The 27729-nt window shown below is 51.4% G+C and overlaps 1 protein-coding gene across 1 annotated transcript in view; it reads right to left on the reverse strand.

Annotated features, from left to right (window-relative positions):
• Phactr3 (phosphatase and actin regulator 3) overlaps nucleotides 1-27729 on the reverse strand; it is a 147328-nt gene that overhangs the window by 52246 nt on the left and 67353 nt on the right. The window contains exons 4-7 of the mRNA XM_005410046.2: nucleotides 27398-27583; nucleotides 21832-22029; nucleotides 17695-17869; nucleotides 16674-16921 (exon numbers count right to left, since the gene is read on the reverse strand). Coding sequence (XP_005410103.1) covers nucleotides 16674-16921; nucleotides 17695-17869; nucleotides 21832-22029; nucleotides 27398-27583 — 807 coding nt within the window. The remainder of the gene's footprint in view (nucleotides 1-16673; nucleotides 16922-17694; nucleotides 17870-21831; nucleotides 22030-27397; nucleotides 27584-27729) is intronic.

The raw sequence follows: 27729 nt of genomic DNA on the forward strand, positions 1-27729 counted from the left end.
AAATGATGCCTACAAAATATGCACATTAAACACACACAAATAGATGAAAAATATGTACCATTCTTATGCTAATAAAACAAGCTGAAATGGGTGTATTAGTATCAGATAAGGCAGACATCAGAGCAAAGAGACATATTTAAGATAGAAAGGGTCACATTATAATTGTAAAGCAGTAACTTCAGTAGGAGGGCATAAAAAATCGGATAAAACTTTTGAGAACTTAATAGCTGGAGATTTCAAAATTCCTCTCTAAATAATTCACACAACAAGCCCAAAGAAATCCAGCATTTTGAAGGCTACTGACTACCAACACTGCCAATCTGCTCTCACACTCATGACACACTCCACCCCTCAACAGGACGGGTCATTGTGAGTGTATATATGATACTTGGAAAGACAGATCATATTCTGTCTTGAGAAATTTCAAAGGAGCCAAGTCATACAAAATATGTTCTTTGAGTAGAGTGGAATCATACTGGAAATCAAAAACAAAAAGATCTCTAAAAATCTACCCAAATATTTGGCAACTAAGTAAAAAACTTGTGAATAACCCACAGTTCTAAGAAGCAATCAAAGGGGAAACTAGAAAGTTAAAACAAACCAAAATACATCAAAATAATATTAAGAGGGAAATTTATGGTAGGGAATGTCTGTATTAAAAAAGAAGAAATATCTCCTAACAAGAAAAAGAAGACTAAAAACAATCACAACTGGGGGATATAAAGACACTAAAGATTAGAGAAGAAATTAGCAAAACCAAAACCAGAAAAACAATGAAGTTATGGAAACCAAAGGCTGATTCTCTGAAAAGATCAATGAAAGTAACTGACTAAAAAATCTATTCCCTCTAAAGTGAAGACAGGAATAGCCAACTTCCACCAAGCTTTACACCGGAAGTCCTAAACAGTACAATAAGGTAAGAAAACAAGTACATCAGAGTCGTATGAGAAAGCAATGACATTGTCTTTATTCACAATTAACATGATTAGTTATGCTGACTATCCGAGGGGAAACTACGAGAAATCATAAGCGAATTTAGCAAAGGCTGTAGGACACCTTTGTTACACGAGAAGCACTACAGGCGTATTTCCACACACTGGCCACAGGCAGCCATAAACTGTAATTAAAGACACAACCTTCCCAAATACAAAATACTCAGGCAGGTTTGTGTCTAAAAAAATGTGGAATATTTGTTCATTGCAAACTACAAAACATTTATTGAGGAATTTGTATGACATAAATTAATGGAAAGAGATACCATGTTCACGAGGTGGAAGACTCCTAAGTATTGTAATGCCAGTTCTCCCCAAATGGATCTACAGATTCTAAGTTCCAGTAGGCATGTGTGTGTGTGTGTGTCTGTTTAGAAAATGATACACTGATTCTAAAATGAAGATGGAGGTGTAAAGGACCAAAATTAATCAAAATAATTTTCAAAAAGAAAAAGTTGAAGGACTAAGACACTGGTTTCACAGTTTGTAAAGCTACAATGATCAAGATAGTGTGATATCAAAGATAAGCAACAAATCAATGGAATAGAATATAAAGTTCAGGACTCAAGCTACAGGTATGTTTAGAGTTAGACAACTCATTTCTGACAAAGGTTCAGTAGTATTTTAGTGAAGAAGGTATTTTGTGTTCTCAACAAATGCTACTGCACGTTTGGATATTCACATGTAAAAAATGAGTTTTGATTTATAAATCACACCATGCACAACAATTAACTCAAAGTGAATCATAGACAGATGTAAAACCTAAAAATAAAACCTTCATGACCTTGAGCTTGGCAAAGATTTCTTAAACAAAAAGTCTAAAGCATGAGCCATGGTAGAGTGAGTTGATAGACTGGACTTCATCACAAGAAGAATTTCTGCTCTTCCAAAGGCAGAAGCATTAAAAGGCAATCCACAGACTTGTTAGAAGTGTTTGCAAAACATGTATCTGATAAATGTGTGTCTAAAATTTAAACTGTGATGCTTTCACAGGTATACACATGTCAAAACTCACTGTCGTAAAATTCTTGTATGCTTTCAGTCTCCTGTATGTCAATTGTACTTCAATAAAGCCCTATTAGTGAGTGATAGATTAAAGAGAGCCCTGCAGATAACCACACCAAAGAGCAGTACATCATGATCTTTTAAAAAAAGTATGTGCAAGAGAAGAGACCTTTTGTGGCTGCCTACACTATCCGTCCCTGGATACCTCGCATTGTGACCCAAGCTAGAGAGGGGCAGAGTGGCCAAACTACCAAATCCTAGCCAGGTCTGGACCTTGGGTCTCCTCAGCACCAGGCAGCAGAGGTGACAACCAAACGTTGACAACCTGATTGTGGATGAGACTAACACACCAGAGGAGAGTTTCAGTACAGGACTAATGTGTCACCTTTCCATAGAGACCAGTGACAGACAGTCTTGGGAGACAGGCTTGGAGAAGGCAAGAACCAGACAAAGATCTCGGAGGTCCCCTGAGAAACTCAAGCTCAGACCAAGAAGACCTCGGGGACAGTATTCAGTGCTAGGAGGCCAAGTATGGTGGGTATAACCTCTTGGTAGGGTAGGCGGGATCTGAAGAAGACAGCATTTAGTCCAGTGGTCTGCTTGAGCTCTTGCATCAGTGTGTAAGTCCAGCAGAAATCAGTGGTCTGATATACTGTAGGTTACTATCTGGGTTGCCTGAGTGTTTACACTAAAATCATAGGTCTCCTTGCTTAGTTTTAGGGCAACTTGTGAGTCCTTCTTAGAGTCTGATCATGTCTGGTTTATATTTGATATTATTGTTGTTTTTGACTTTACTACTAGAGGCAAGGTGACATAGTTGTTGCTGTCAAATGGTTTTCCCTGTACACCAGTATATGGATTACCTGAAGGTTACAAACAATACTGAGGCCCATTCTTGAAGAATCAGGCACTGGGCCAACGAAGTTGCAAACCCAAGCACAGTGCACAGAAAAACAAATAAAAACTAGAAACATTAGAAGACAAGGCAGCAAAAGGCCCCCAGAACTGCCAACAACCCCCAGAGCTGATCCAGAGGGTGTGAAGGGGAGGAAAACATGAGTCACACAGCAGAAATGTCTACAAGGACACCAAGGAGGTAACAAAACAGTTCAGTAAGATGCTTGGTAAATTCAAAGAAGATGTAACTAAACAGATAGTGACTATAATGAAAAATGATTAGTGAGTCTAGTGAAGACACTAAAAAAAATACCTTGTGGCACTAAAGAAAGAAATGCAAAGTATGAATACCCAGCATAGAAAAGACTAGAAATCCATAAAAAGTTCCTGATAGAAATCCAGGACATTAAAAATATGGCTGGGAGTATGGGCAAAAGAAACAACCAGTATGAGGACAGAATGTCAGATCTAGAACACAAGGCTGTGTTAGTGATCAGTTCATGAAGAGATACCTCAAAACCAGCAAGACAGCATGAGAAGTTGATCCTACAGCTGCCAGATGACTCAAAGAAGACTAATACAAGAGACAGTGGAATAAATGAAAAATCAGGAGATAGCACAAAGGACACACACACAAAAAAAACTATTTACAGAAGAAATAGCAGAAAACTTTCCAGACATGGAAACAAAAAACTTAACATACAGATAAGCAAGGCATACAGAACCCTGCGTACCATGATCAGAAAATAAAAAACACTCCAAACCACATTATAATTAAAATACCAGAAATCCAACACAGGAATAGAACCTTAAAAGCTGCTAAAGAAAAGGAACAAGTCACTCTTGAAGAAGAGCCCATCAGAATTGCAACAGACCTCTTACCACAAATGTTAAGGGCAAGGAGAACATGGAATAAAGTGTTTCAAGTCCTAAAAGAAAACAGTTAACCCAGACGGACATATCATTTAAAAAACTGTCTTTCAAAATTGAGGGAGAAGATAGTTCCATGATAAAGAACAACCTGCAGAAATTCATGACCAAACAACCCTTCAAAAACTTCTCAAGGATATCCGAAAAACAGACAAAGAAGCCAATGATGCCAAAAAATCCAAAAGAATGACAGCATCAGGTAGAGACAGCAATTAAGTAGAAAGGAAAGAAAGCAAAACAGCAACAGGTAAGTAATTCAACGATGGGAATAAGTCCAGACCTATCATGCTATCAATGTGAATAGACTCAATTTGCTGATTAAAAGACACAGTTTAGCAGAACGAGTCAAGAAACAAAATACAATGGTATGCTGCATGCAAGAAACATATTTAACACAAAATACTCACAGACGAAAAATCAAAAGTCAAAGGATGAGTAACAATATGCCATGCAATATGAACCCCAAAACAAGCAGTAGCTCTCCTATTGTCAGACAAAGTAGACTTTAAGCCAGAGCTGATCAAAAGAGGCAAAGAAAGACATTACATGTTGGTTAGTGGAAATGTTCAACAGGAAGAGATGACAATTACATATATATATTTACACACACAACACACTTCATAGAGCAAACTCTAATGGACATAAAAGACCAGATGAGCATCAGTATAATTATCTCAATACCAAATTATATCAATACCAAATTATCACAAATAGATCAACTAAACAAAGAAATACAAGTTGAACCAAACCTTTGAACAAATGGACTTAACACATACAAAGTGTTCCACTCAACAACAACAGAATACACATTTGTTTTGGCAGCGCATGCTACTTTCTCCAAGATAGATTGCACATTATCTAATAAAGCATGCTTAAGTGAATACAAAAGAATCAAAATTATCCCATGCATATTGTCCAATTATAGTGCAATAAAAATAGAAATGAATAGCAGAAAGAACCCCATAGAAACTAGGGAAGCACACTGAAATAAAACAATACACAGTTGAATAATCAGTGGATCACCAAAGAACTTAAGAGGGAAATAAGAGAGCTGCTAGAATTGAATAATAATGCCAGATCAACACATCAGAACTTGTGGGAGCCAGTGAAAGCATTCCTACAAGGGCAGTGTATATCTGTAAATGTGCACATCTGAAAAATAGAATAAGCCCAAATCAATAACCCAATGATGCATCTCAAGGTCCTAGAAAAACAAGAACAATCCAAATTCAGAGCTTGTACGAGGAAGTAAATTATAAAGATTAGAGCAAAAATCAATGAATTGGAGCGATACAAAGAATTGATCAATTGATGAGCTAGTTGTCTGAGAAAATAAACAAAACAGAAAAACACTTAGCCAATCTAAGAGCAACAAAAGGAAATAAAAGACATAAATCACAATGGACACTGCTGAGATCCAGAAAATTATTATCAACTCCTTCACAAACACACATGCCAAACAATCTGAGAACTGTGAATAAATGGAGGGATTCCTAGATACACATGAATTACCAAAACTGAACAAAGAAGCCTTAAAGCTAAAACCTAACAATTAAGCAAAGCCCAAGGCCTAATGGATTCACAGTCAAAATCTACTTGAACTTTAGGGAAAATCTAACACTAATGCTCCACAAATTCTTTTGGAATTGAAAGGGAAGGACTATTCCTAAGATCATTCTTGGAAGCTGGCATCACCCTGATTCCAAAATCTGACAAGGATCCAACCAAAAAAGAAAACTATAGGCCAATCTCTCTAATGTACATAGGTGCAAAAATCCTCAGCGAGATACTAGCCAACAGAATGCAACAAATCATCAAAAATATCATATGCCATGATTAAGCAGGCTTCATCCCAGGGATGCAAGGATGGTTCAACATATAAATAAATAAATATAAGTCATCACACAAAGAGAAGCAAGCACAAAAATCACATGATCATCTCAATAGATGCACCAGAGGTCTTTGATAAAATCCAAATTCATGATAAAAACCCTGAAGAAAATAGGTATGGAAAGACCTTTACTCAATCTGATAAAAGCCATTTATAACCAATCTACTTCCACCATCATATTAAAAGGGGAGAATTGAAAGCGTTCCCTCTAAATTGAGGAACAAGACAGGGATGTCCACTATCACCATTCCTATTCAACATAACCCTTGAAACATTAGCCAGAGCAATCAGGCAAGAAAAAGAAATAAAGGGGATACACACAGGAGAGGATGAAGTCAAAATATGACTACTTGCAAATGACATGATCTTACACCTACAAGGTCCAAAAAATTCCACCGAAAGACTCCTAGAACAAATAGCCAAATTCAAGCAGTGGGACAGACATTGTGAAACAAAAGGAAAGTGCTCAAAAGTAAAGAACAACTGGAATGAGGGAAAAGAGAAAAGAAAGAAGGGGAAATTAGGTATATATGTATACACAGGATAGTTAACATAGTTGTACTAGTGACTTCTATCACTTTACTGAAAGCAACAGTTAATGATTAATTATTTGATCAATCTTGTATGTCTCTATTTGTTTTCCTGAGAAACCACTTTGAAGATTTCAATGAGTAATACAACAACCATTGTTAATTTCCTACCACTTTGTCTGTAATTCAGTATTGCTTATATTGTTCTTATGCTGTTTTGTAAATGGATGTCTGTTTGTTAATATGTTTTCGTTCTTTTATTTTTAAAATAAATTTTAAAAATTTCAGGTAGTGGGATATGAAATAAACACAAAAATTTATAGCATCCCTATACATTAATAATGAACTCATTAGGAAGAAATTAGGAAAAGAATATCATTCACAATGCATCAAGGAAAATTGAGTACTTAGGAATTAACCTAACTAAAGAAGCAAAAGACTTCTACAATGAAAATTACATCCCTCTGAGAAAAAAAGATTAAATAGGATATCAGAAAGTGGAAAGATATCCCATACTCCTGCATAGGCAGAACTAATATAGTAAAAATGGCAATACCTTCAAACCTGTGGTATGGATTTAACACCATTCCAATCAAAATATCAATGATATTCTCCCAGATCTAGATAAACAATCCAAAAATCCACATGGAACCAGAAGAGAACTAGAACAGCAAAAGAAACTCTAGGCAACAATAGCAAGGCAGGAGGCAGTACAATCCCAGATTTGAAATTATATCACAAAGCTACAGTGATTTACATAAAAAAAAAGCAGCATGGTACAGGCACAAAAACAGAACTGTGGCTCAGTGGAAGAGAAAACAGGAAGCAGAAACAACCCCACACACATTTAACTATTTTATCTTTGACAAAGGGGCCAAACACATACGCTGGAGGAAAGACAGCCTCCTCTATAAATGGTGCTGGGAAGACTGGCCATCCATGTGCAGAAGATTGAGTATAGACCCTTATCTCTCCATGTACTAAACTGAAATAAAAATGCATCAAATACCTAAGTGTTAAAACAGAAACAATCTGCTAAAGGGTAAAACAGGTAAAACTCTTGAAGACACAGGTATAGGCAAGGACTTTCTGAACAGAACGCCAGTCAAAGAAGAAACACTGGGAACCAACATCTGGGAGCAGATCAAATTAAAAAGTTTCTATACAGTAGAGGAAACGACCAGCACAGTGAAGGGAAGCTGGAAGAGTTGGAAAAATATTTGCCAGTGCCTCCACTGACAGGACTGACAGCTAGAACCAATAAAGAACTCAGCAAGATGAGGCTTCCCAGAATAAGACACCTGATCAAAAACTGGGCAACCAAAATGCATAGACCCTTTTCAGAAAAAGCAAAGTAGAGATACCCAATAAATAGATAAAAAATGGTCAGCATGACTGGCCATAAGATAAATGCAAATTAGACTACATGACGGTGCAATCATATCCTAGAAAGAATGGCTATCGTTAAAAATTTTAATAATAACAAATGCTGGTAAGGATGGAGGTGGGGACTCTTCTACATTGTTGGTGGGAAAGTAAACAAGAACAACCACTGCAGAAATCAGTGTGGAGATTCCTCAGAAAATTAAAAGTAGAAATTTCATTTGACTCAGTTATCCCCCTTCTAGATATCTTCCCAAAACAGTTTAAATCAGACATACACACATCCTCACATACACAGCAGCACAACTTATAATAACTAGAGCTTGGAAACAGCATATATGCCCATCAACAGATGAACAGATAAAGAAAATGTGATACTTATGTAAAATGTGATATTTATGTCCTGTACCATAAAGGACAAAACTAGACGCATTTGCAGGCTAATGGATGCGACCTGAGATCATAATATCCAGTAAAATAAGTCAGACACACAAGGTTAAATATCACATGGTTTCTCTTACATAAGAAACTCAAAGTATATACACATACAAAGAGCAAAATAGAAGATAGAGAAATAAGTAGGGAAAATTTCAAATAATTCCCCAAATTCTCTAGTCCGTTTTAAAAATATTTACATATATATGCTAGTGTCGCATGTGTGGAGAGTTTTGTGCTACTATCTTTTCCTTTTTAGTGAGAGGGTCACTTTTGCCTACGCCTTTTACTCTGGGTAACATCTGACTATTCCTTTAAGATTATGGGATGTGGTCCAAGAGAGCAAGGGCGAGGGGGGAGGAGGAGGGAAGGGGCAGTGAGAGGAATAGAGACGTGCAGTGTACGGGAACCCAAGAGCCCCAATCAGTGTAAACACAACACCCTATAACATGAGCTGAGGCAGATAACAGCAACACATGTGAAAAGGGGGATGGGGAATGGGAGGAGGGGAAGGGGGAGAGGATCATAAAAAGGAAACAAGCTGGGATACGTAGGTGTAACCACTCCCCAAGATGACTGTAAACTGCATAAATCCCAAACACGTACTGACAAAATCTGAAAAGTATTCAAAGTCATATGGCACACAGTATATTAACTATTGTTATTCTCCCAACTGAAATTTTGTTTCATTCTTAATACAACTGAGAAGAATGTCTTTATATTTTCTTCGCTAATATCTATGTGTATCATATTAAAAATTATCTTCTCTTGTTTTGTCTGTTCAGGGGACAGCCTGCTGCCTCAGAGAGAACAAATACCTCCTTTCCAGGGACGCAGCCCTCACCAGACAACAAAACTCTCAGCACCTTGATCCTGGACTTCCCAGGCTTCACAGCTAGGAGAAAATAAATTTACGCTCTTTAGAATTAAACCAAAAAATATACAAATGAAAAAATTTTAAAATAAGCCAGTCTCAGGTATTTTGGTTGAGAAGCACAAAGGAACTATGATCTGCTACCACAGAGAGCTCCATCAGCACTTGCGGCCTGCAGAGCGCTCCCTAAATACCCGGGCTGAGGACGCTCCACACACACCCGTTATCTGCATACGGAGATACCTGCTAAGCGCACTGGAGATCTCCATAAACACCTGCTAATGGCATAGAGTGATTTTCGTAAGCCTCTGCTGACTGCATGGAAAGATCCCAGGAAGCACCTGTGAGCTACACGCAGGGCCTCCTCAAACTCCTGCCACCCACTGAACAAAGGACCGAGCTAAGGCCCCAGCCAGCTTATTTTGTTCATCCCTCAGGGCAGCTCCATTAGGTCCTGGGAAGCTTCTGTCCCTCAGGCTGCTTCCAGCTCATCCATCTGCTCACTGTAAGGAAAGCCATGAGCAGACGGCTAGAATCCACCCTGCCTGTCCCACCCTACCCCATCCCAGAAGGGTTGATCGTCCATAACTGGCTTGTCGGGTTCTCAAAGGAAAGATGACAGCATCCTTCTCTGAGGAGAAACTGAGGCTCAAGGAGATGTGCCAGCCCTAAGACCACACATGCTGGTATCCAAATAAGCAAATTCTGAGAGGCATTCGGGGCCGGAGCCCAGTCAAGGCCACCAGATGCCAGGCTGGCCTCCACTCAGCAGGGTAAGGGGTGAGGCTGCTCTGGCAGGCCTCCTCTGCAGAGGCCCTGGGTTGGGGCGGGGCAGTGCAATACTGAGTCAGCTGAGAAGTTTGCTTGTAACAGTGGAAGGATGTTCTGACTTTTGAATCCAAATGGCAGTTATGAGTCAGAGAATGTGTGATGTCTTATTCCCTACAAGTAAACAGAAAAGCCAGTTGCTGCCAGGGCCTCCCCAGAAGCAGAGGGTGGAAAGGATGTTAGCGCACACAATAAAGTGCTCTGTGGGTCAAACCGTGTACACTCCTAGTGTAGCACACCCGGGACTCGGTCACCTGACAGACACTCAGGCCGCTGACTGCCTGCTTTTGCAAATGTGCCTTACATGCAGGAGGTGCTCACTAAAACTCCAGAATGTCTTATTTTACAACCCTAAGTGGGGGAACCCCCCTTGTGAGCTCCCAGGCTGAGAACTTGGTCCACTCACACCCTCACCTCTGTTTCCTCTTTCAGCCGGGGGTCTCAACACACCGTGCAGCTCGGGGTCAGCTCATTCGCCCTCAGTCTCTCCTGATAGGACTGAGTTGTACCCCAGCAAACAGCCTCCCAGGGACTGAACAGAAAGGTAGCCACATTTATGGGTTGGAAGAATAAATATTATTAAGGCGTCCGCCCTACCCTAAGTGATCTACAGAGTCAAGGCAATCTCTGTCAAAATTTCAACTTCATTTTCCACAGAAATTTTACACATCCTAAAATTTGTACAAAAATACAAAGGTCCCAGCTAGCCAAACAGACATTGAGCAAAAAGAACAAAGCTGGGGACATCCCCTGCTGTGAATGCACCCCGTGAATTCCGCAGGCCTGACAGAGCTGGACCAAGTGCTGAACAGGCCCCGGAGGCCTGTATGCTTGCGTGGTTCTCAGGACTTTGTGCATTGACATGACAGGTGCTGGCCAAGGTCTCCGTGGAGCTAGATGTCTCAAATAGGGCACAGAAGGAATGTCCCTTGACACAACAGAAAAGCCAAAATGACAAGCCCACAGCTAAACCACTCCACGGTGAAAAGTTGGAAGCTCTTCCTATAAAACCAGGAACAAGACACCGAGGACAACTCTCACCACTTCCGCTCAGCAAAGTACTGAATGTCCTATCCAGGGAAACGGAAAGAAAAAAGAAAAAGCGTCCAAACTGGAAAGGAAGGATGAAACTTTGAGGATGACAATATCTTATACACAGAAAATTCTGAAGAGTCTACCAAAAAAAAAAAAAAAAAAAACCCTGACAGTAAGTCAACAAATTCAGTAAAGTTTCAGGATACAAAATCAACACACAAAAATCAGCTTTTACAAATATTAACCATGAACTGAACTGTCTGAAAAAAAAAAATTAAGAACTCAGTCCCATCCAAAATAGCATAAAAATACTTAGGAATCAATTTCACCAACACAGTGACATATGTATGTACTGAGAACTATAAGACAGTGAAGCTGATCACACAAATAAATGGAAAGACAGCCTCACTCATGGGCTGGAAGAATAAATATCACTAAGGCGTCCACCCTACCCTAAGTGATCTACAGAGTCAATGTGATCTCTATCAAAATTTCAACATCAGTTCCTGCAGAAATTTTACAAATCCTAAACTTTGTACAGGAACATAAAGGACTCCAACGAGCTAAACTGATATTCAGCAAAAAGAACAAAGTGGCGATGTCACACTACCTAATTCAAAATCTATTACAAAGCTGTAGTAATCACAACAACCAGGTTGGCATAAAAACAGATACATCGACAGGTAGAGCAGGTCAGGAAGCTCCAAAACAAACCCGCTTCTAAGGTTAACTGATTTTCAGGGTGGAGTGGGGGTCAGACCCCATTAACCCTTCGCCGGCATCAGCAAAGACCCCCAGAGGGAGGACCCGGCCAGCACCCACACGTGAGCCCCCGGAGGTTGGCCCCACCCCTGCCACGCCTCTGCAGCCACCCTCTTCATCTCTAAACCCTCTTCCGCCGCCCCTGACATGTGCCAGAGCCTGCCATGGACAAGGCATAGAACGCATCAGGTAAACGTGATCTTTGAGGCGGTGCTGCAGAGTTCGAGTGAGGTAAATGTAAAGGGCCAAGGGAAAAAAATCTAGCCGGAAGGAAGAGCACCGTGGCTGGCCAGGGTTCGAGCTCTCGCTCCATCGCCCAGAGCGTGGGCTGGACGCGGAGGGGAAGCCCGGTGTGTGTGGATTCCGCCTGATGCCGGACCAGGAACGAGGCCCAGGTGGGGCCCGGCCCATGTCAACAGTGGGACAAACACGTGTGCCTTCCTGCGTGTTTTTCACATTTTGCATTTGAACTTTACGCCGAAGTGAAATGTTTAACACAGTCCTACGACACTTTCCTGTCTCAAGCTTCAGTCGGCTATTTTGAATAACAAAAATACACTTGATTAATCGCGACACACTGGGCAAGGGAATTTCTATGGTTTCTCCTGGATTCTTTCCTACAATGCGGAATGGGGCAATGAGGTAGCACGGCACGAGGGAGGGGAAGCCACGCCCCCTGGAGCTGACATTTTCACTTTAACCCAAGAGGCCTTTCACACTGATGCTCCACCTCCTCCCCTTGGAGCCCCACCCACCCCACTCCTGAAAGCTACAGACAGGGCTGAGCATCCGGAGTGCGTGAAAGCCCAGACCCCAGCTGCCCCAAGGTCTCCCGCAAAGGGATTCCTGGTTTTTCCATGAGGGAGACGAGGATGACATTGAAAAGGCCACCACCTATGCACCTGCAGGGCGTGCCCCACACAGGCCAGGCCCTTGATGAGCCTCATGAATCCCCACAACCTCAGGAAGGAGGCGCAGCTCTCACCTGCAGGCTATGGACAGCCCAGGCCGATATGCCGCGACCCAGGGTGGCCTGGCAAGGGTCTGCCACAGAAAGCAGAGTCGTGAGTCTGAGGCCAGGAGCCTGAGAGCTACTCTGCCTGGCCTGGGACAGGAGGCTCGAGGCAGGAATCACCTAGAGGATGTCTGCGGCTTTTCTTCCCCAGGACAAGAAAGACTGTCAGTCTGTCCTGCCACACCAGGTGCGAAGGGAGTAATTCTCATTGTCCTTGTTTCTCGCCAAGTGGGCGAGGAAAACCACCTCCAGTCCCCGAGTACCGACTGGCCTCTGGGCAGGGAACAGGTGCACCTTTTTGGCTGCAGGGCACCAAGACTCTGGTGAAATTAATGAGCTGGGTGAGCGAACGCGGAAGAGTTCACGCCGCTGTGGGATATTGATGAAACTGGAGGCTGAGATTCCTGTCCCTCCTGTGGGGCGATCCTCTGAGCAGGTGGTGAGGTGCCCGGCTCCGCGCGGCTCCCACTCTTCACGGAGCGGAGGGGAAGGCAGCCGTCAGCAGCAGCGCCATCGTGACTACAACAGCCTCATACCCACGGAGCGCATGAGCCGGGACGCACTGAGGTGAGTCGGCCCTTCCAGGCCTCCGGATAGCTCTGTTTCACTCCCATTTTATAGGCCTCATAATTGAGACTCAGAGAAGTTAAGAAACTTGTCCCGAGTCTCAGAGCTGGAAAGAGAGGCTCTGAGACAGGGGCAGGGACTGAAGCTCACAGTCTCAAGATCCATGTGGATCACAGACCGCTTCACTAGAGAGAGTGCTGAGTCCTAAGCACTAGACCACCAGGGAAGTTGAGACCACTCCGCTAGAGAACGTCCCAGGCCACCGATGAGGGCTGCGCTCCCAGATTCACGCGCTGAGCCTGAATGGACAGTATTGGAGGTGGGCTTGGGGGTGGCTGGGCCACGAGGGCACCCGTGTAAGAAGGGGCGTCGAGCTGCCTCCTCTTCCCAGCACCTGAGGCTGCAGCAAGAAGGGCCATCTCTGTGTGGCCCAGAAAGTGGCCCTCACCAGACACCGGCTCTGCTGGGTTCTGGATCCTGGACTTCCAGCCACCGGGACTGTGACAAATACATTTCTTTATAAGGCGCCATCCACGGTACTCTGTTAGAGCAGCCTGAGCTACGTCAGCCACCCTGCTGACATCCGGGGCCTGCTCCACAGTACAGGGCACAGCTGAGACGCACCGTGTGCAGCCCTGCAGCTTGCTGTTGTGACTTCCTGCGGTAGAAATGGTCCGTATGCAAGGGAGCTGTGTGGGCAGCTCAGAGGGCTCTGCAGAAGCTCGCTGTCTCGTGCACCTCCTGCCCTGCAGTCCTGTTCCCGCAGAAGCCCCTCCACCCTCACACCCTCCCTCATCTTTGTGTGCCCTGGGCCAGGCTCAGGACATGTTACAGACAAACCCCTGTGGTCCCCAAGCTTCAGTTCAGGATAGGAGAAGGGACAGAACGTTAGCATCTTCGTGTGTGTGTGCGTGTGTGTGTGCGTGTGTGCATGTGTGTGTGTGTATGTGTGTGTGCATGCGTGTGTGTGCATGTGTGTGTGCATGCGTGTGTGTATGTGTGTGTATGTGTGCGCATGCGTGTGTATGTATGTCTGTGTGCATGTGTGTGTGTGTATGTCTGTGTGTATGTGTGTGTGTATGTGTGTGCATGCGTGTGTGTATGTGTGTGCATGTGTGTGTATGTGTGTATGTGTGTGCATGCGTGTGTGTGTATGTGTGTGTATGTGTGTGCATGCGTGTGTGTGTGTGTGCATGCGTGTGTTTTATTTGTCTCTTTCTTAACAGATGTTAAAACTTACACTTTAGGGTGGCAACAGCACAAAGAAGGTTCTTTATAAAACTCGCCTTTGCTCATTTGAAGACAGACACCCCCAAAAGTCAGCTTTCCCAAGGTTAATGCACATGTGCAGAGTGACAGTGCCTCTGTACGAGCCTGCGAATGGGCAGGTGTGTGTGCAGGTGTCCACAGGCTGGGCTCGGCATGCAGCACAGCACAGAAACACACAGAGCGCTTTTCGTTGTTGTGACGACATCACGGCCGTCCTGCCTGGAAATCCCATTGTCAGACACAGACTACAGCAACAAGTCCACCAGGGCGACTCCAGCCAACCACAGGCAGCCCACCTCCCAGCCATTCAGGAACCAGCTGCCGCTGCTGGGGCTGGGGGCACCACTGCCGTAAATTAAATTCTACAGCAGACGCACGGTGATGTGACTGAGAGAGAGTGCGAGGTCATAAAAGTTCTGACACTAGAAATTCCCTTGGCACGTTCATCGGGGACAAGCTGTTGGCAGCCAGGCTCCATAAACAGTGTGTATGTGCGTGCGTGCGTGCGTGTGCACATGTAGGTAAGCATCTGTGAACGGAGGGCAGGTAGATGGACAGAAAGGTAAATACTGTGATTAAAACCAATTAATCGACTGCTTTGTGTGCTTCAGCTTCCAGATCATGCACCAGACAAGATGGCGGAACAGGGCTGGTGCTCATGACACCGCGGCGAGAAGCCAGCAAGGAACTCCACCTGGTTCCCAGCAGGAGAGGCAGACGCCCTCATGGCTGTTCCCAGTGTCTCTGAAAACAGCATTTGTACACACCTTTTGTCACCAACACTAAATTTTCCTCCAGGACACTTACTCTCAGAAACCTGTAATTTAGGGGAGTTGTGGACACCCTGGAGAATGTAAGCAAGGCTTCCTGCACTCGATTTCAGGGGTTTGGGGACCCCAGACTAATGCCCAGAAGTGGTACACAAGCTCAACTTGCAAACAGCTGGCAGTTCTGCTTCTCACTGATCTTTCAACCAAGTGGGTAGATGACTGATTGACTGAATGACTGACTGACTGACTGACTGATTGACTGGTGGCAGATCTGGGGCAGGCCTGAGATCTCTGGTCAGTGAACTCTGTTCTTCTGACTGGGAGCCCTGTCTTGGGTGAGGACAGTGCTGCTCGTCGATGCTTCTGCTTCCTCAAGCCCTTACGCTGAGGGTGGACGGCGCTAATTCAGACCTGGAGCTATGGAAGTGGGAGCTTGGGTTCAAATCCCAGCCTGGCATCAATTAGCTGTGAGGCCTCGGCACACACATGTGGCCACCCAGTGCCTCAGTTTCCCCATCTGGAAACAGCGATGTCATCAAGTTGTGGGGTTGCTTTGAGAACAAAACATTTCGCATGGTAACCTTCAATCAGTGCCCAGTACACAAGATGCACCCAATAAAAGGGGGTGGTCATTATCTTCATCCGTGTCTAAGAAGCATGCCCCAGCGCAGGTAAGGGATTTAACTGGGGCTACACAACAAACGGGAGACACAGGCTGCACCAGTGGTTCCCAAGCCAGGGTGACTCTGCCTCGTTGGGACAGGTGGCCATGGCTGCAGCCATTTTTGGTTGACACATCCAGACATGAAGGTGTTACTGGCGGCTGGTCAGCAGAGGCCAGAGCTGTTGCTAGACATTCTGAAATGTACGTATTTTCCAGTACACATGAGAACTAATATTCAACCTTGCAGATATAAGTGCCCTTTTAGCATCTTTTAAATCCCTGCTGTTTCAGAGAAGGTTCATCCTCAGAGGAGGGGTCTGCCCTCCCCCTTTTGTCCAGGCACAGGTCCTCCACCCTGTTCCTCCCCACACTCCCCACAGGTCCACCACCCTGTCCCTCTCTTTTCTGTAGCAGAGACGAGCCACAAACATGGTGTGGCAGTTACAGTACGGTGTCGACCTGACTGGGTTTGGGATTGCCCAGGGGCTTGGTGGCGCACACTGATGAGTGTATCTGGGTGGGTCATGGAGCTGTGGCCCTGAGGTCTCTATCTGGTCCCTCATCCCATTCTCTTTGCCACTGCTGTCCTGCTGTGCTTCCTGGCTACCAGCGACTTTGCAGCTTTGCTCTGCTCTGCCCTTCCGCCATGATGTTCCTGCCTTACAGCCAGTGACCAGACCGAATCCCCCAAAACCATGAGCCTAATTAAGCCTTTCCTCCTTTAAATTATGGGTGTGAAGTATTATGTCCTAGCAAAGGCAAAGCTGACTAATACACATGGTCCTATACTCCGTGTCTGTGACACCGAAACACTTGCCCTCCTCACCAGAAATGACGGAGTCATTCAGCGCCTCTTCGTCCTGATACAAAAGCAAGTCATCCTTGAGTTCGGAATTCATGATCAAGTTCTCCTTGTTCTCCTCAGACTCTTTAGCTGCAGTCCGCTTGTTTTCCAAGGCCCCATCAAAGCTCCACGCCTCCTCCCTCTCCTTGCTCCGCTCCATGCTGGACGTTCTTGAGAGATGGACATCCACCCGCTTCTTAGGGGATCCTTTGCTTTCCCGCCCTGGGAAACTAAAGCAGAGAAACAGCTCAGGTTGTACACCACTCCCTTCCCCTGGAAAAACAACGAAGTCAACTAAGGGGCTCATAATGAACTGGGTAAATGCGACCACAGATTCACATAGGTTCTCAGCTTGTGTCCTGGGTCCCTGGGCAGGGAGCTCTGGAAGGACGGCTGGGCTCGGAGGCCCAGCGAGTGGCTGCTCAAAGCTCCATTCTGCGAAGCATGGAACGCACATGTAATAAAGCTTGCTGACGCGTGGTGCAGCAACCCTGGGACGGATGGGGCTTCAGGGGAACCGAGGAGGCGTTCTGTTTATTTAATGTCCCGCCATACCACACTTGAGCTGTGCTCCACTCTGCCACCCACGGCTCCCCTTCCCTGCATAACCAGGAGCTGAGCCGCAGGGATCAAAGTAAAGAGGAGCAGGGCGGGCACAGCGCTCCTGTGCTCTCACCTAGTGACCTCAGAGGCCATCAGGTCCTCCTCTCTGCCGACCGTTCCCCTCTGAACCTCCACCCCAGCCCAGCCCAGCCCAGCCCAAGGGGCTACACAGGGGCCCTGGGGGCCACTTTCCCACACGCATGTCCCCTGCCCATCCCTTCCTAGAATGTGGGACTCAAGGCCAGCGACAGATCTGAGTGAAAATCTGAAGCCCTTATTCAGAACCTGTTAAATTTCAAGACGGTAACAGCAGAGCGTGAAACCCAGGCAGGGACCCTTAAGGCTGGCCCTGGTGGGAGCTCTGGCGGCACGGACGTCCCTTGCAGGGGCAGGGCCTCACCTGTCCTGGCGATGCTTCGTGGCCAGAGCCCTGTGCAGCTCCTCTATGACGCGGCTGGGTGGCAGTGGCCGGTGGACAGTGGTGAGATGCGGGGACCCGGTGGGTGTGGACAGCTGTCCTCGGAGGGGCGAGTCAGTGCTCTTCACACTGGGACCTTGGAAGAGTGCGGCTTGGCCTGGACGAGGGGAGAGCCAACAACACGTGAGAGTCCAGGCAGGACCAGGCCTTGCTGAGAGGCGGGAGCAGGTGAAGAGAGGATGCACCCTGTGCTGCCAGTGCCTGGCCCACACGAGCACGCGGGACCAGGGCCCTGCTCCAGAGCTGGTGACCAGGGCCCGTCTCCGTCCAGTTCCCGCCCTGCTGAGCGCTGCGGAGTTCAGCGCAACATCCCCCTGCAAGGTCCTGGGGGCAGACAGCCAGGCCTCCTCCCGCTGCTCCGCTAGCGATCAGCTTCCTGAAGCGGCGCCTCCTCTGTGTGGGAGCCCGAAGCCTCTCCCGAGCTCTGCGGCCACCCTTCAACCGCCTCCTCACATGCGTCCCCACGCTGCCGCTGCACTCGGCAGGGCGGGGCCTTGCTGGGAGGCAATCCTGTGCCACCGCTCCCATCTGCCTGGACTCGAGTTCAGGCCCAGGCCGGAGGCGCCGGCTACCCTGCTTGCCCCTGGCTTCAACTCTGCCAGGTGCCCCCCACTCCCTTCCCAGAGGCGCCACACGGTCCACGCTGGGGCTCTGCCTGGAACGCTTTCCCCTTCCTCTGGTGCCATCCTCCTCCCTCGGCAACTCGGCCCATGAACCCCACCCTTGGCTGCAGCCCTGACAGCGAGCCCGGACGCCTGCGGCTGCCCCCGCCCTGGGGACCAGTGGTCGCCCTGACACCCTTCTCCCCATGTGCCTCCGCTCTCTGCTGGGACCGCTTTCTCGACCCCCAGGAGTCTCCGGGGCGGGCCCTAGCCAGCTCCTCACCGCAGTGTCCTTAGTCCTAGCTCCTGAAACTCACGAACAAACACTTATTTACATGGAGTGAGGGTGAAGACAGCTCAGACAGACACACTCGTGGGGTCTAACAAAGAGAAGCTTCTCTTCTTCCTGCGGCAAACACTCCCCGAGCAGGGGCTGAAATCCAGCCGGGCATGAGGAGCTCAGGGCTGCAGAAGGCTTGTGTGTTGTCCTGCCGCTGTGACTGCTAGCCTTCATCCGCCACCACCCGCCAGCGCCACCCTGGGCAGGTACCTAGGACCCCAGGGCTCAGCCTCCCGGTCTGTCAGGTGGGAGCCTCGGGCTCCCCAGGTGCTCCATTTCCACATGACTCTCAGCGAGGCGATTGCAACAAATCAACTTGTTCAAAACCCAGTAGGAAGAAAAAGGGATCTAAACTACCTTCTTTCTGTAAAACACTGAATCACACCAGCCCAACACAAGCCTGGATTATGAACAGCACCAGTGAAAAAATGCAGCCCCAAAGCAGAAGGGGGATTGCAAGTCTCGTTGAGAATTTTCATTGTTTGACCTTCTTCATGAGCACCTGCTCTTGCCAGGCCAAGTGAGGTCATGAGCAAGCAGCCCAGGCCCTGCCCCAGCAGGTGGTGCCAGATAGAGGCTAGCAAGACAGAAAGAGAACAAAAATAAAGGGCTGGGGATTTAGCTCAGCAGCACAGAGCCTGCCTGGCAAGCGCAAGGTCGTGAGTTCGATTCCCAGTACCGGGAAAAAAACAAAAAACAAAACAAAAAAAAGAGAACAAAAATATTTCAGAGAGAGAGAGAGAGAACACACCACAGGAGGGGTAGGCAGAGGATCTGCAGGGCGGAGGTGAGGATGTCCCGCAGAGGGACCCAGGGGCTGAACCCTGAGCTACCAGTTCATGTCAGTAGAGCACGGCGTGGCAAGGCTGAGCAGGACAGGGGCTCCAGGGGGCTCCTCCCTACCAGCCTCAGCTCCTCCCCGGGGCCGTCCCTGCTCCGTACAGTGACCACAGCCCGAGCACCCACTGGGGACCCTCAGCATCCCCGGCCCCCTGTTGCTGACAGCGTTGCCCCTACACCTTGCCCAGCTCTATGCGGAAAGCTTCAGAGACCCACTGTGCCGTAGGGAAATTGAAGCTGGGCCGCTTGCGGGCGCTCGCTCAGCTTGCGGAGCTGGGACTAGGCCTGGGGTCTCCGCACCACCCTGGGCACGTGCGCGGCTGCGCTGCTGCTCTGCGCATGCGCCGCCCTGGCAGAGGAGGAAGCTGAGGTAGAAGCCGAGGTTCACAGCTGGCTCCGGGCACAGCTGGCAGGGCCCGCGGGCCCCTCGGCTGAGCAGACTGTCGGCAGCACCTGCAGGGAGGGTGTGAGGTGCAGTGCACCCACCCGGGGGCCTGGCAAGTGAGGCCCGGGCAGCCAGAGCCTCAGCACTGGACGGGCGAGGAAGGGGCGAGGACGGCGGCGTGCAGAGGAGCAGCCACCCGCCCAGGCGGCCCGCAGACGCAAAGGCTTTTCCAAGAAAGGGGGAGCCGGGTGGCGCGGACCCGGGAGGAAGCAGACCTCTGCCTCGCCGAGTCTGTCTGCAGCTCGATCTCTGGCTTCGTGCGCAGTGATGTCCGCCGTCATCAGCCACCCATTTCCCTCGCCAGAGCAGCTGGGGAGGAGGAGGGAAGACACCTGCACCCGTCCAAGCCCCTGAGCAGGTCCTGGGCTCGGCTCCCGCTTCTCTGCTGCCACCTAAGGGCCACAGGCGGGAGGGACGCCTCCGAGAAGGAAGGCAGGGCCGGGGAACAGGCCTGGCAGTGAGGAATCTCAATCCCCTAACAGCGGTGACAACACATCCCCTCGCGTCCTCCAGACCCTCTGACGGGGAGGGTGGAAATCAGAAGGGCCGACCGACAGGCCGGGCACAGACCCGGGGTCCTGAGTGCGGGGCGGAACAAAGGGAGAGTCGCAGGGAGAGGAGAACCGTGCGCAGGCCGCGGCCTGGGCCTTCCCAAGCAGGACAGGTGAGAGCTCCCACGGCGGCCCACCCTGGGAAGGTCGGGGTCACGTCGGCCCGAGGAAGGCCAGCGGATGCGGCCTGATCGAAGGCTTCAGCAGGTGCAGCAAAGCGGGTATCGCAAATGTGGTAACGGATTGCACAATAGTTGCTTTCAGACGTCTTCCTCGCCCTTGCGTGGCCGTGTCACCCAGAGACGGGATTCACTCATTTCCAGGGAGGGAAAGCGGAGCCCGTTCGGGGCACTCATTCATCCGGGCCAGTGCCCGGTCACCTGCACCTGCTGAGCGCCTGCCGCCTGCCAGGCCCAAGGGCTGCTCTCGGGAGAGGCAGAGAGCAGAGACAACGACAGAGCTGTGGACGAGGTGCCCCCGAGTCCTGGGGCGGCTGTAACAGCCACAGACTGGGACCAGGATGGCGCTCCGGGTACCCAGCCTGAAGTCTGAACCAGGCGGGAGGCGCGCCCTCCCCAGCTGTGGGGCTGCCTGTCAGCTCGTGGTGCCCCTGTCGTACAGCTGCACCCCCACCCCCGGCCTCTGCCTCTGTCTTCACACACTCTCGGGATCCTGCCTTTCTTGAGGGACGTCGCCTTACATCCAGGACCCGCCCCGACCCAGGGTGACTCTTTGCAACTTGTGGCTAGCGTGGCCCCGGCTGCCGACGTGGATGACGTGGGCCCCTCTGCCCACCCTGCTGTGGTCCCGTCCAACCCCCACCCTGAGGTCTGCTGCTCAGCAAGCTCATGGCAAAGAGAGTCGAGCAAACAGTGACCATGAGGGAGAGGGAGAGGAAAAAGAACTCTCCTGGACAGAAGCAGAAGACAGACAGACAGACACATGAACTTTCAGACAGGAAGAGCTCCTCTTGGAGGCTGGCCACACCCCCCAGCTGGGGTCTGGCGGATGCCGCGTCTGACCACTGCCACAGCACTGCCCTGGGCAGTGTAGAGTGGACAACACAGGGCCTCCTGGGAATGTTCCCTGGAGCCACCCCTGCCCAGGACCACAGGCACAGAAGCAAGAGGCGAGAACCAGCCCAGAGCGGGAGCCCAAGCAGGACTGGCTGAGGGGTGGAAGGGTGGAGGAAGAGAAGGAGGAAGGAAGAACTTAAGGGAGGGAGGGAGGAAGGAGGGCAGGAAGGAGGGAGGGGGGAGACAGGATGCTGCGCAGACCCACCTGTGACGGTCTTTGTGGTTTTGCAGCTCGCCTTGGGCAGCAGCGGGGGGCTGGGGAGCGGGCCCACACACCGCTCCAGGGTTCCCGGAGGGCTGTCCAAGGAGCCAGACCCGGCCGAGGCTTGAGGGAGCCCATCGGGGGCGGGCAGGAGGCTGCCGGCGTCGGCCTCGTCCCCACTGGATGCAGAAGGCAACTTGGCTGGTTGGAAGGCAAACAGGGCATTCAGAGAGGTGGCGAGTGGCAGGGCGGGCGCAGCAGGGCGCGCTCAGCGGGGCTGGGCTTCCTGGGAGTGCCGCGGTCAGGAGAACCGTCAGAAACAGAAGCCCAAAGCGGTCTGTCCGCTGGCCTCACCTGCCGACAGCAGCCCCACGACAGGGGACAGGCCTGGGCCCAGCTGCCTCTGCACTTACTCCGTGGCCTCGTTTAGGTTACTGAGCCTCTCTGTGCCTCGGTTTACTCGCGGGTGACCCTGTACTAAGGACGGAGCCCCTCACGGGATTCCTCTCAGGTTTCAGTGAGAAACGACAGTGAGACACGTGCCCGCCACATGCACACCCCACCTCTGCGGCTGGGGTTTGCGCGCGTCTGTTCCAGCACCCGCGCCCCTCCTGCTGGCCTGGTGAGGGGTGAGCGCGGGGACTCCCGGGAAGAGCCCACCCGCCTGGAGTCCGCGGCCCTCGCCCCTGTCCCCCTGCTTCCGGCTCCTCTGCTCTTCCTGCCTCAGCCCCTCCTGCTCAGCTTCACCTGCCGCCTTACGGGAGGCCCTGAAGCCGTCAGACTGGGGCAGGCTCTTCTAAAACCCAGACACCCCGCCATCCCCCAGTCCCACGAAGAAGGGCGGTCTCCGTAACAAGCCCCGCCTGGCTTCTACCCTCATTCCTCATCTGCAGCCCATGGCCTCACAGGTGCTCCGGAACGCAGCGGGGGTGCAGCACCCTCCCGGAGCCCGGCCATGGCTACAAACAAGACAGGGCTCACTTCCCTGGGCTTGGTTCTCCACGGCCTGCTGTGCAGCAGCCAGACTGGACGCCTGCCCCTTCCCTCTCTTGTCCCTTTCGCGCTATCCCTCACCCCTAGGCCCAGGTCACAGACAGGCCCTGTGAGCTCCGTCCTGGCACACCTCAGAGACGCCCACGCGCCCCCACCGAGCACCCCAGACCTCTGCCGAGACGCCGGCCACAGCTCCAGCCCTGCCCTTGCCTCTCCCCTCTCCAAGGGTCTCTGGGGCAGGGTCGGCAAACCCGCTTAGGCAGAGGATGGCCGGTGTCCGCAGTGGAGACGGTGTGGGCTTGACAGCAATTACAAGCTTGCTGGTGCAGAAACGCCAGACACCCGACTGACGCAGACAGCAAAAGCTCTCGGGCTTCTCACCAATGTGGCTGTGTCACCACTCTGCACCTCTGTGCTGCCGGACAGAAATGTCACCGCCTGTCCACACCGGAGCCACTAGCCGTGCATGGCCGCTGTGCAACTGACAAGTGGCTGCTGCGATTGGGTGCTGAGCTGTAATTGTATGTCATTCCAATTAGTCTAAAGAGCCATGTGGCTGGGGGCTGCTGGACTCTAGGAGGGAGCTGAGGGTCCCGGTACCACCGGTGTGGCCACCAGGGGAGTGCGGAGCAGGTCTGCGCCGCAGGGAGGGACACCTACTGTGGTCTCCCTGCTCACGGGCCGCGACCAGAGCACCACGTGGTGGCCGGACAGACACAGGCCACGGCAGGATCCGAGCTGGAGCCTACAGTCGGAGAGCTCCTACGTGAGACCTCAGAAACAGCTCACGTTCCAGAAGCAGAACACAGCGTGCTCTGTCTCCCGCTTGGTCTAGTTTGGGTTGCGGGACGTGGTTAAGGCACACACCAGCTCTGCCACTCATGCGCTGTGTGGCCTTGGACAAATGACTTAACCTCCTTGGACTCATTTTCTGATTTTAAAGAATGGAGCTGATATAAGATCATGCAGCCAGTGCACTTTCTTCAGGTACGGTGGTGGACACCACTGTAAAGAGCCGGGGGGCTTTCTGGGTGCAGAATGTCACCTGCAAGGGCACCGTGAGGTCTCCTTGAACTTGCCCAAGGTCCAGCAGAGGACCAGGCCCAGGCCAGGCACTCACATGTCGTGCTTGTTTGTGAGTCTGCGGTTAGGTGACATCTGTCTGTTACGAAATCACCTACAGCGCAGAGGGACTGGGCCCAGATGTGGGCAGCTCCCTTGGGTGCTGAGGTGCAGAGCGCGGGAATTAAGTGACAGACAACAGCGTCGGAGTAACAGCTGGTCCTCCCCAAGCTCTGAGGAGACCTCACGGTGACCTCAGGAGCCAACTGTCACCGTGCGGTGACGTCTCCATTGTGCGATGACCCAGGCCCACACTGGAGGTCGGAAGCTGACAACACAGCCCTTGGCCCCAGAGACCACGTCCTCGACCTTCATGATGGGGCTGCCCGCCCATCGGAGGGGCCAGGCCCGCACCACAGACAGGACGCCCTCTGCAGGACGGCCTCACTGTGCTCAGTGAGAGTCTGGGTGGGACAGGCCCGGGGGCCGCAGCTTAGACGGCTGGAAAAAAGTTGCGCATCTGGATTTTTGTGCATGCGTTTTAAACATCTTTGAAACATTTTAAAGCACAGGCAAATATTTTAAAGAGTGAGTTTAATGCCCATGCACTAAGTTACAACTGCTCCTTCAGGACAGGACTCTGGAAGACCAGGCTTTTTAATGTAGGCGCAAAGCTCCCGGTGTCGGATCCCCGGCCTGAAGCGGGGATGAGACCTTGGGACTGTCCCAGCTGAACCGCAAGCCGCAGGGTGCCCCATGTCCCAGAGCACGTGCCCAGTGTCACAGGGAGCTCTGCACACTAACGGGCCGCTCCCCAGGCCTGCGCCTGACCCTGCAGGCGAGACAGCGATGAGGCTTGCTCACAGACGCTTTCTGAGAGCCCTTGTGCCTTCAGACTGGGCTAAGTGCTTTCCGGGGGCTCCTGATTAAATGTGAGCTGCCTGCAGAGGTCGACGTGAGGACACCCTCTCACAGTTGCTGGAACAGGCTCAGGGGTCAAATGACTTGTCCAGGGGCATGCAGTGTAGTGGGGTCAGTCAGCTCCACTCCCAGGCCAGCCTGGTGTCAGCGTGCCCGCTGCTCCGAGGCCCCGTCTCTGTGCCTTCGGGAGCTTCCTGGCCTGTGTGTGTGCTCCCTGTCCTCACCAAGTGCTTCCGTGCGGACTCTTTCCAGGGTAAATGAGCGTTACCAGTGTGTGTTCAGCACCGAGGTCAGCGTCTGCACACACAGCACTTAGGGAAGTGCCTGCAGCCCTTAGGGAAGCACCCCACAGGCCTGGGCAGCCAGGCTGGCTCTCCTCACCAGCAGCGCCAGGATCACGCACTGAATAAGCCAAACGTGTCCTCAAGGAACAAGCTTGTCTTTCTTAGAAGCCGAAGGAAGCCTGGCTTTGGGCTCCTTTTTCAGAGGCTGTGGGTGTTCCCCCGTGCTTGTCTGCTCTTGTTTGCTGGACTTCCTTAAAGGAAGGCACACCTTCATTATAATTTCTCTGGGAGAAAAAGAAAATCTCCCTCACAGCCCCGAGTGAGAAAGCAGTGCTGCCTGCACCAGTGATCAGAAATACACACCGCGCTGTCACAGTGCCTTCTCCCTGTCCCGTGCAGCCCGGTGAGGTCATCTCGTGGCCCACACAGGAAGCTGCGGGAGGGCTGGGGGTGGGGCTGCACCCCCCTCCTGCCCACCTGCCCAGCCGCTTCTCCAGGCGACCCACTGTGCTCCGTCCTCGGGCCCAGCTGCCTCGTTCTGCCCTGGCCCAGCTCTGCCACACTCGGTCACCTGCAGCTGAGCCAGAGCCCTGTCTTTGCTGCTCCTTGGCCATCTGAGACCACCCAAGAGGCCTGTGGAAATGGCCTCACTAGCGCAGGCCACACCTGTCACTCACACACACAGCGAGGACAGGGCTGCCTTGGATGCTCTTGGACTCAGAGCCAACAGTGCCCTGTCTCCGTATCTTCCCGACCAGTTTCGTCAGCCTTGTCCCTCTCTCCCTTGGCATGTGCTGCGCCCGTCCTGGGCGCCCTCCCCTTGCTCACCCCGCAGGCCTGACACGAGAGCAGCTAGGAAACCTTTGTACACAGTCTGAGCCTCCGCAAACCCTCTCTGCCCCGTGGCCCTCTCCAAGCCCAGCGTCTGGACAGTGGCCGAGGCGGAGAGAGGGCTGACAGGAGCAGCCGCCTTCCTCCTGGCGCCGTGCAGAGAGCCTGCGGTGAAGCGAGGGCCCCAAGGTGCTAAGGGTGCTAACAGCAGCCCGGCCACCCCAAAGGCGCGGGGTCAGGCACAAGGGCTTCCCTGGTACTGGCCGTCAGAAACACGACCGCTGTCCCCGCTTGAGGTCAGCTACCAGGGGCTCAGTCAGACGCAGGCAAGTCAGTGGGCCTCCCTGTGACAGCCGGGACTCTCTGGGGCCACAGCTCTCCGACCCCAGGTCCCCATGGTGTCCGCCAGCTAAGCGAGTGTGGCCGGGAGTGGCCGTCGTGGGGAGGCAGAGCGGGCCCGGGGCAGCCACAGGGAGATAGGTCAGGGCTGCAGGGAGGCTGTGGATGGACGGTGGTGGGCAGCCCCAGGAGAGGGTCAGTGCGGCACTGCCCGGGCAGAGGAGTACACAGACCCCCACCCAGCTCTGAGCAGAACCCAGGGCGTCCGAATCTGCAGCCTGGCTCTCCACCCTCCCACGGTGCTGGAAAGACCAGGAGCTCACCCCCGGCCCGACACTGTCACCGCACACTCGTGGCTGGGCCTTTAGGAGGAGACAAGCCCCTGGCGTTACACACTGTCCCCAAGAAGACGGTCTAAAGTCCCTGCCAGTGGGCCACAGGGCGCGGGTACCTCAGAGCCCAGCAGGGGCTCTGGTGGGCTTGAGCTTTTCTTCTCCATCCTTCTCCTCCTTCCTCCCCTTTCCCTACAACTGGCGAGAGCCCTGGCCTGTTCTGTTAAGACAGGACCCTCAATGCCTCCAGCAAGAGGCCCTCTACATTGCCGACGCCATGCTAAGTTCTCCAGGGCTCCAGACAACCCTGACGGGGCCCCGTAACTTCTCCCATGTAACAGAGGGGAAACGAGGCCATTCTGCTGGACGAGAGGCCAGGAAGAGCCTGCGAGAGCACCACATGGCCTCGTCAGCACACGGGGTCCCTCTCGCATCTCAGGGGAAGGCCACGCGCCATGGGATGCAGCTGCTAGGAAGCTCCTTACCCTCCTCCCTACCTCCTGCTTTGGCATCCGCTGAAATCCTCCCTGGACGTGTCCCCTCAGGGGACTTTCTTACCCAGAGGGTCCCGCTGAAAATGCGGAGATGTCCTGGGAGTGGCACAGGGCTGAAGTCACCTGTGAGCCCCCTGGCACCCACCCATCTGCTGCGCCCGACTAGGGGAGAGATGGAGGAGAGAGCTCCGGCAGAGTTGGGCGGGGCCGCGAGTGCCAGCGAGGCCCCTGACGGAGCCTGAGGCAGGCACTGCACCCACCCGGGCCCCCGGCCATCGGGGACAGCTCTGCCCACAGCGTGTCCCGCCAGTACCTGCATCATCCGAATGAGTGTCTGAGGACAGAGGCTCATCCAGGGACGCTTGGTTTGTCCCGGTGGCAGCGGAGGGGCTTCCGGGCTGGATGTCGTCCGAAGTCAGGGCCTCCTGCTTGGGGGTGGACGGTTCGCTCTGCGTGGACCGGCGCCCTCCGTCAGGGCTGCACACTTTGCTCTCGGCATCTGCAAGGAGGCTGCTGTCAGCGGGGCCAAAACGTATGCAGGATGCCGTCCTGGGTCCCGGGACAGCCAGACCCTCTCCATCCACTCCACCGCCTGTGCCCTCGGGTGAGTGCGGGCACGCTGCACACCCAGGGCCCGGGCTTTCG

The sequence above is a fragment of the Chinchilla lanigera genome, unplaced genomic scaffold, assembly GCF_000276665.1.
Source record: "Chinchilla lanigera isolate Chin_1 unplaced genomic scaffold, ChiLan1.0 scaffold00127, whole genome shotgun sequence".
Classification (NCBI taxonomy): Eukaryota; Metazoa; Chordata; class Mammalia; order Rodentia; family Chinchillidae; genus Chinchilla; species Chinchilla lanigera.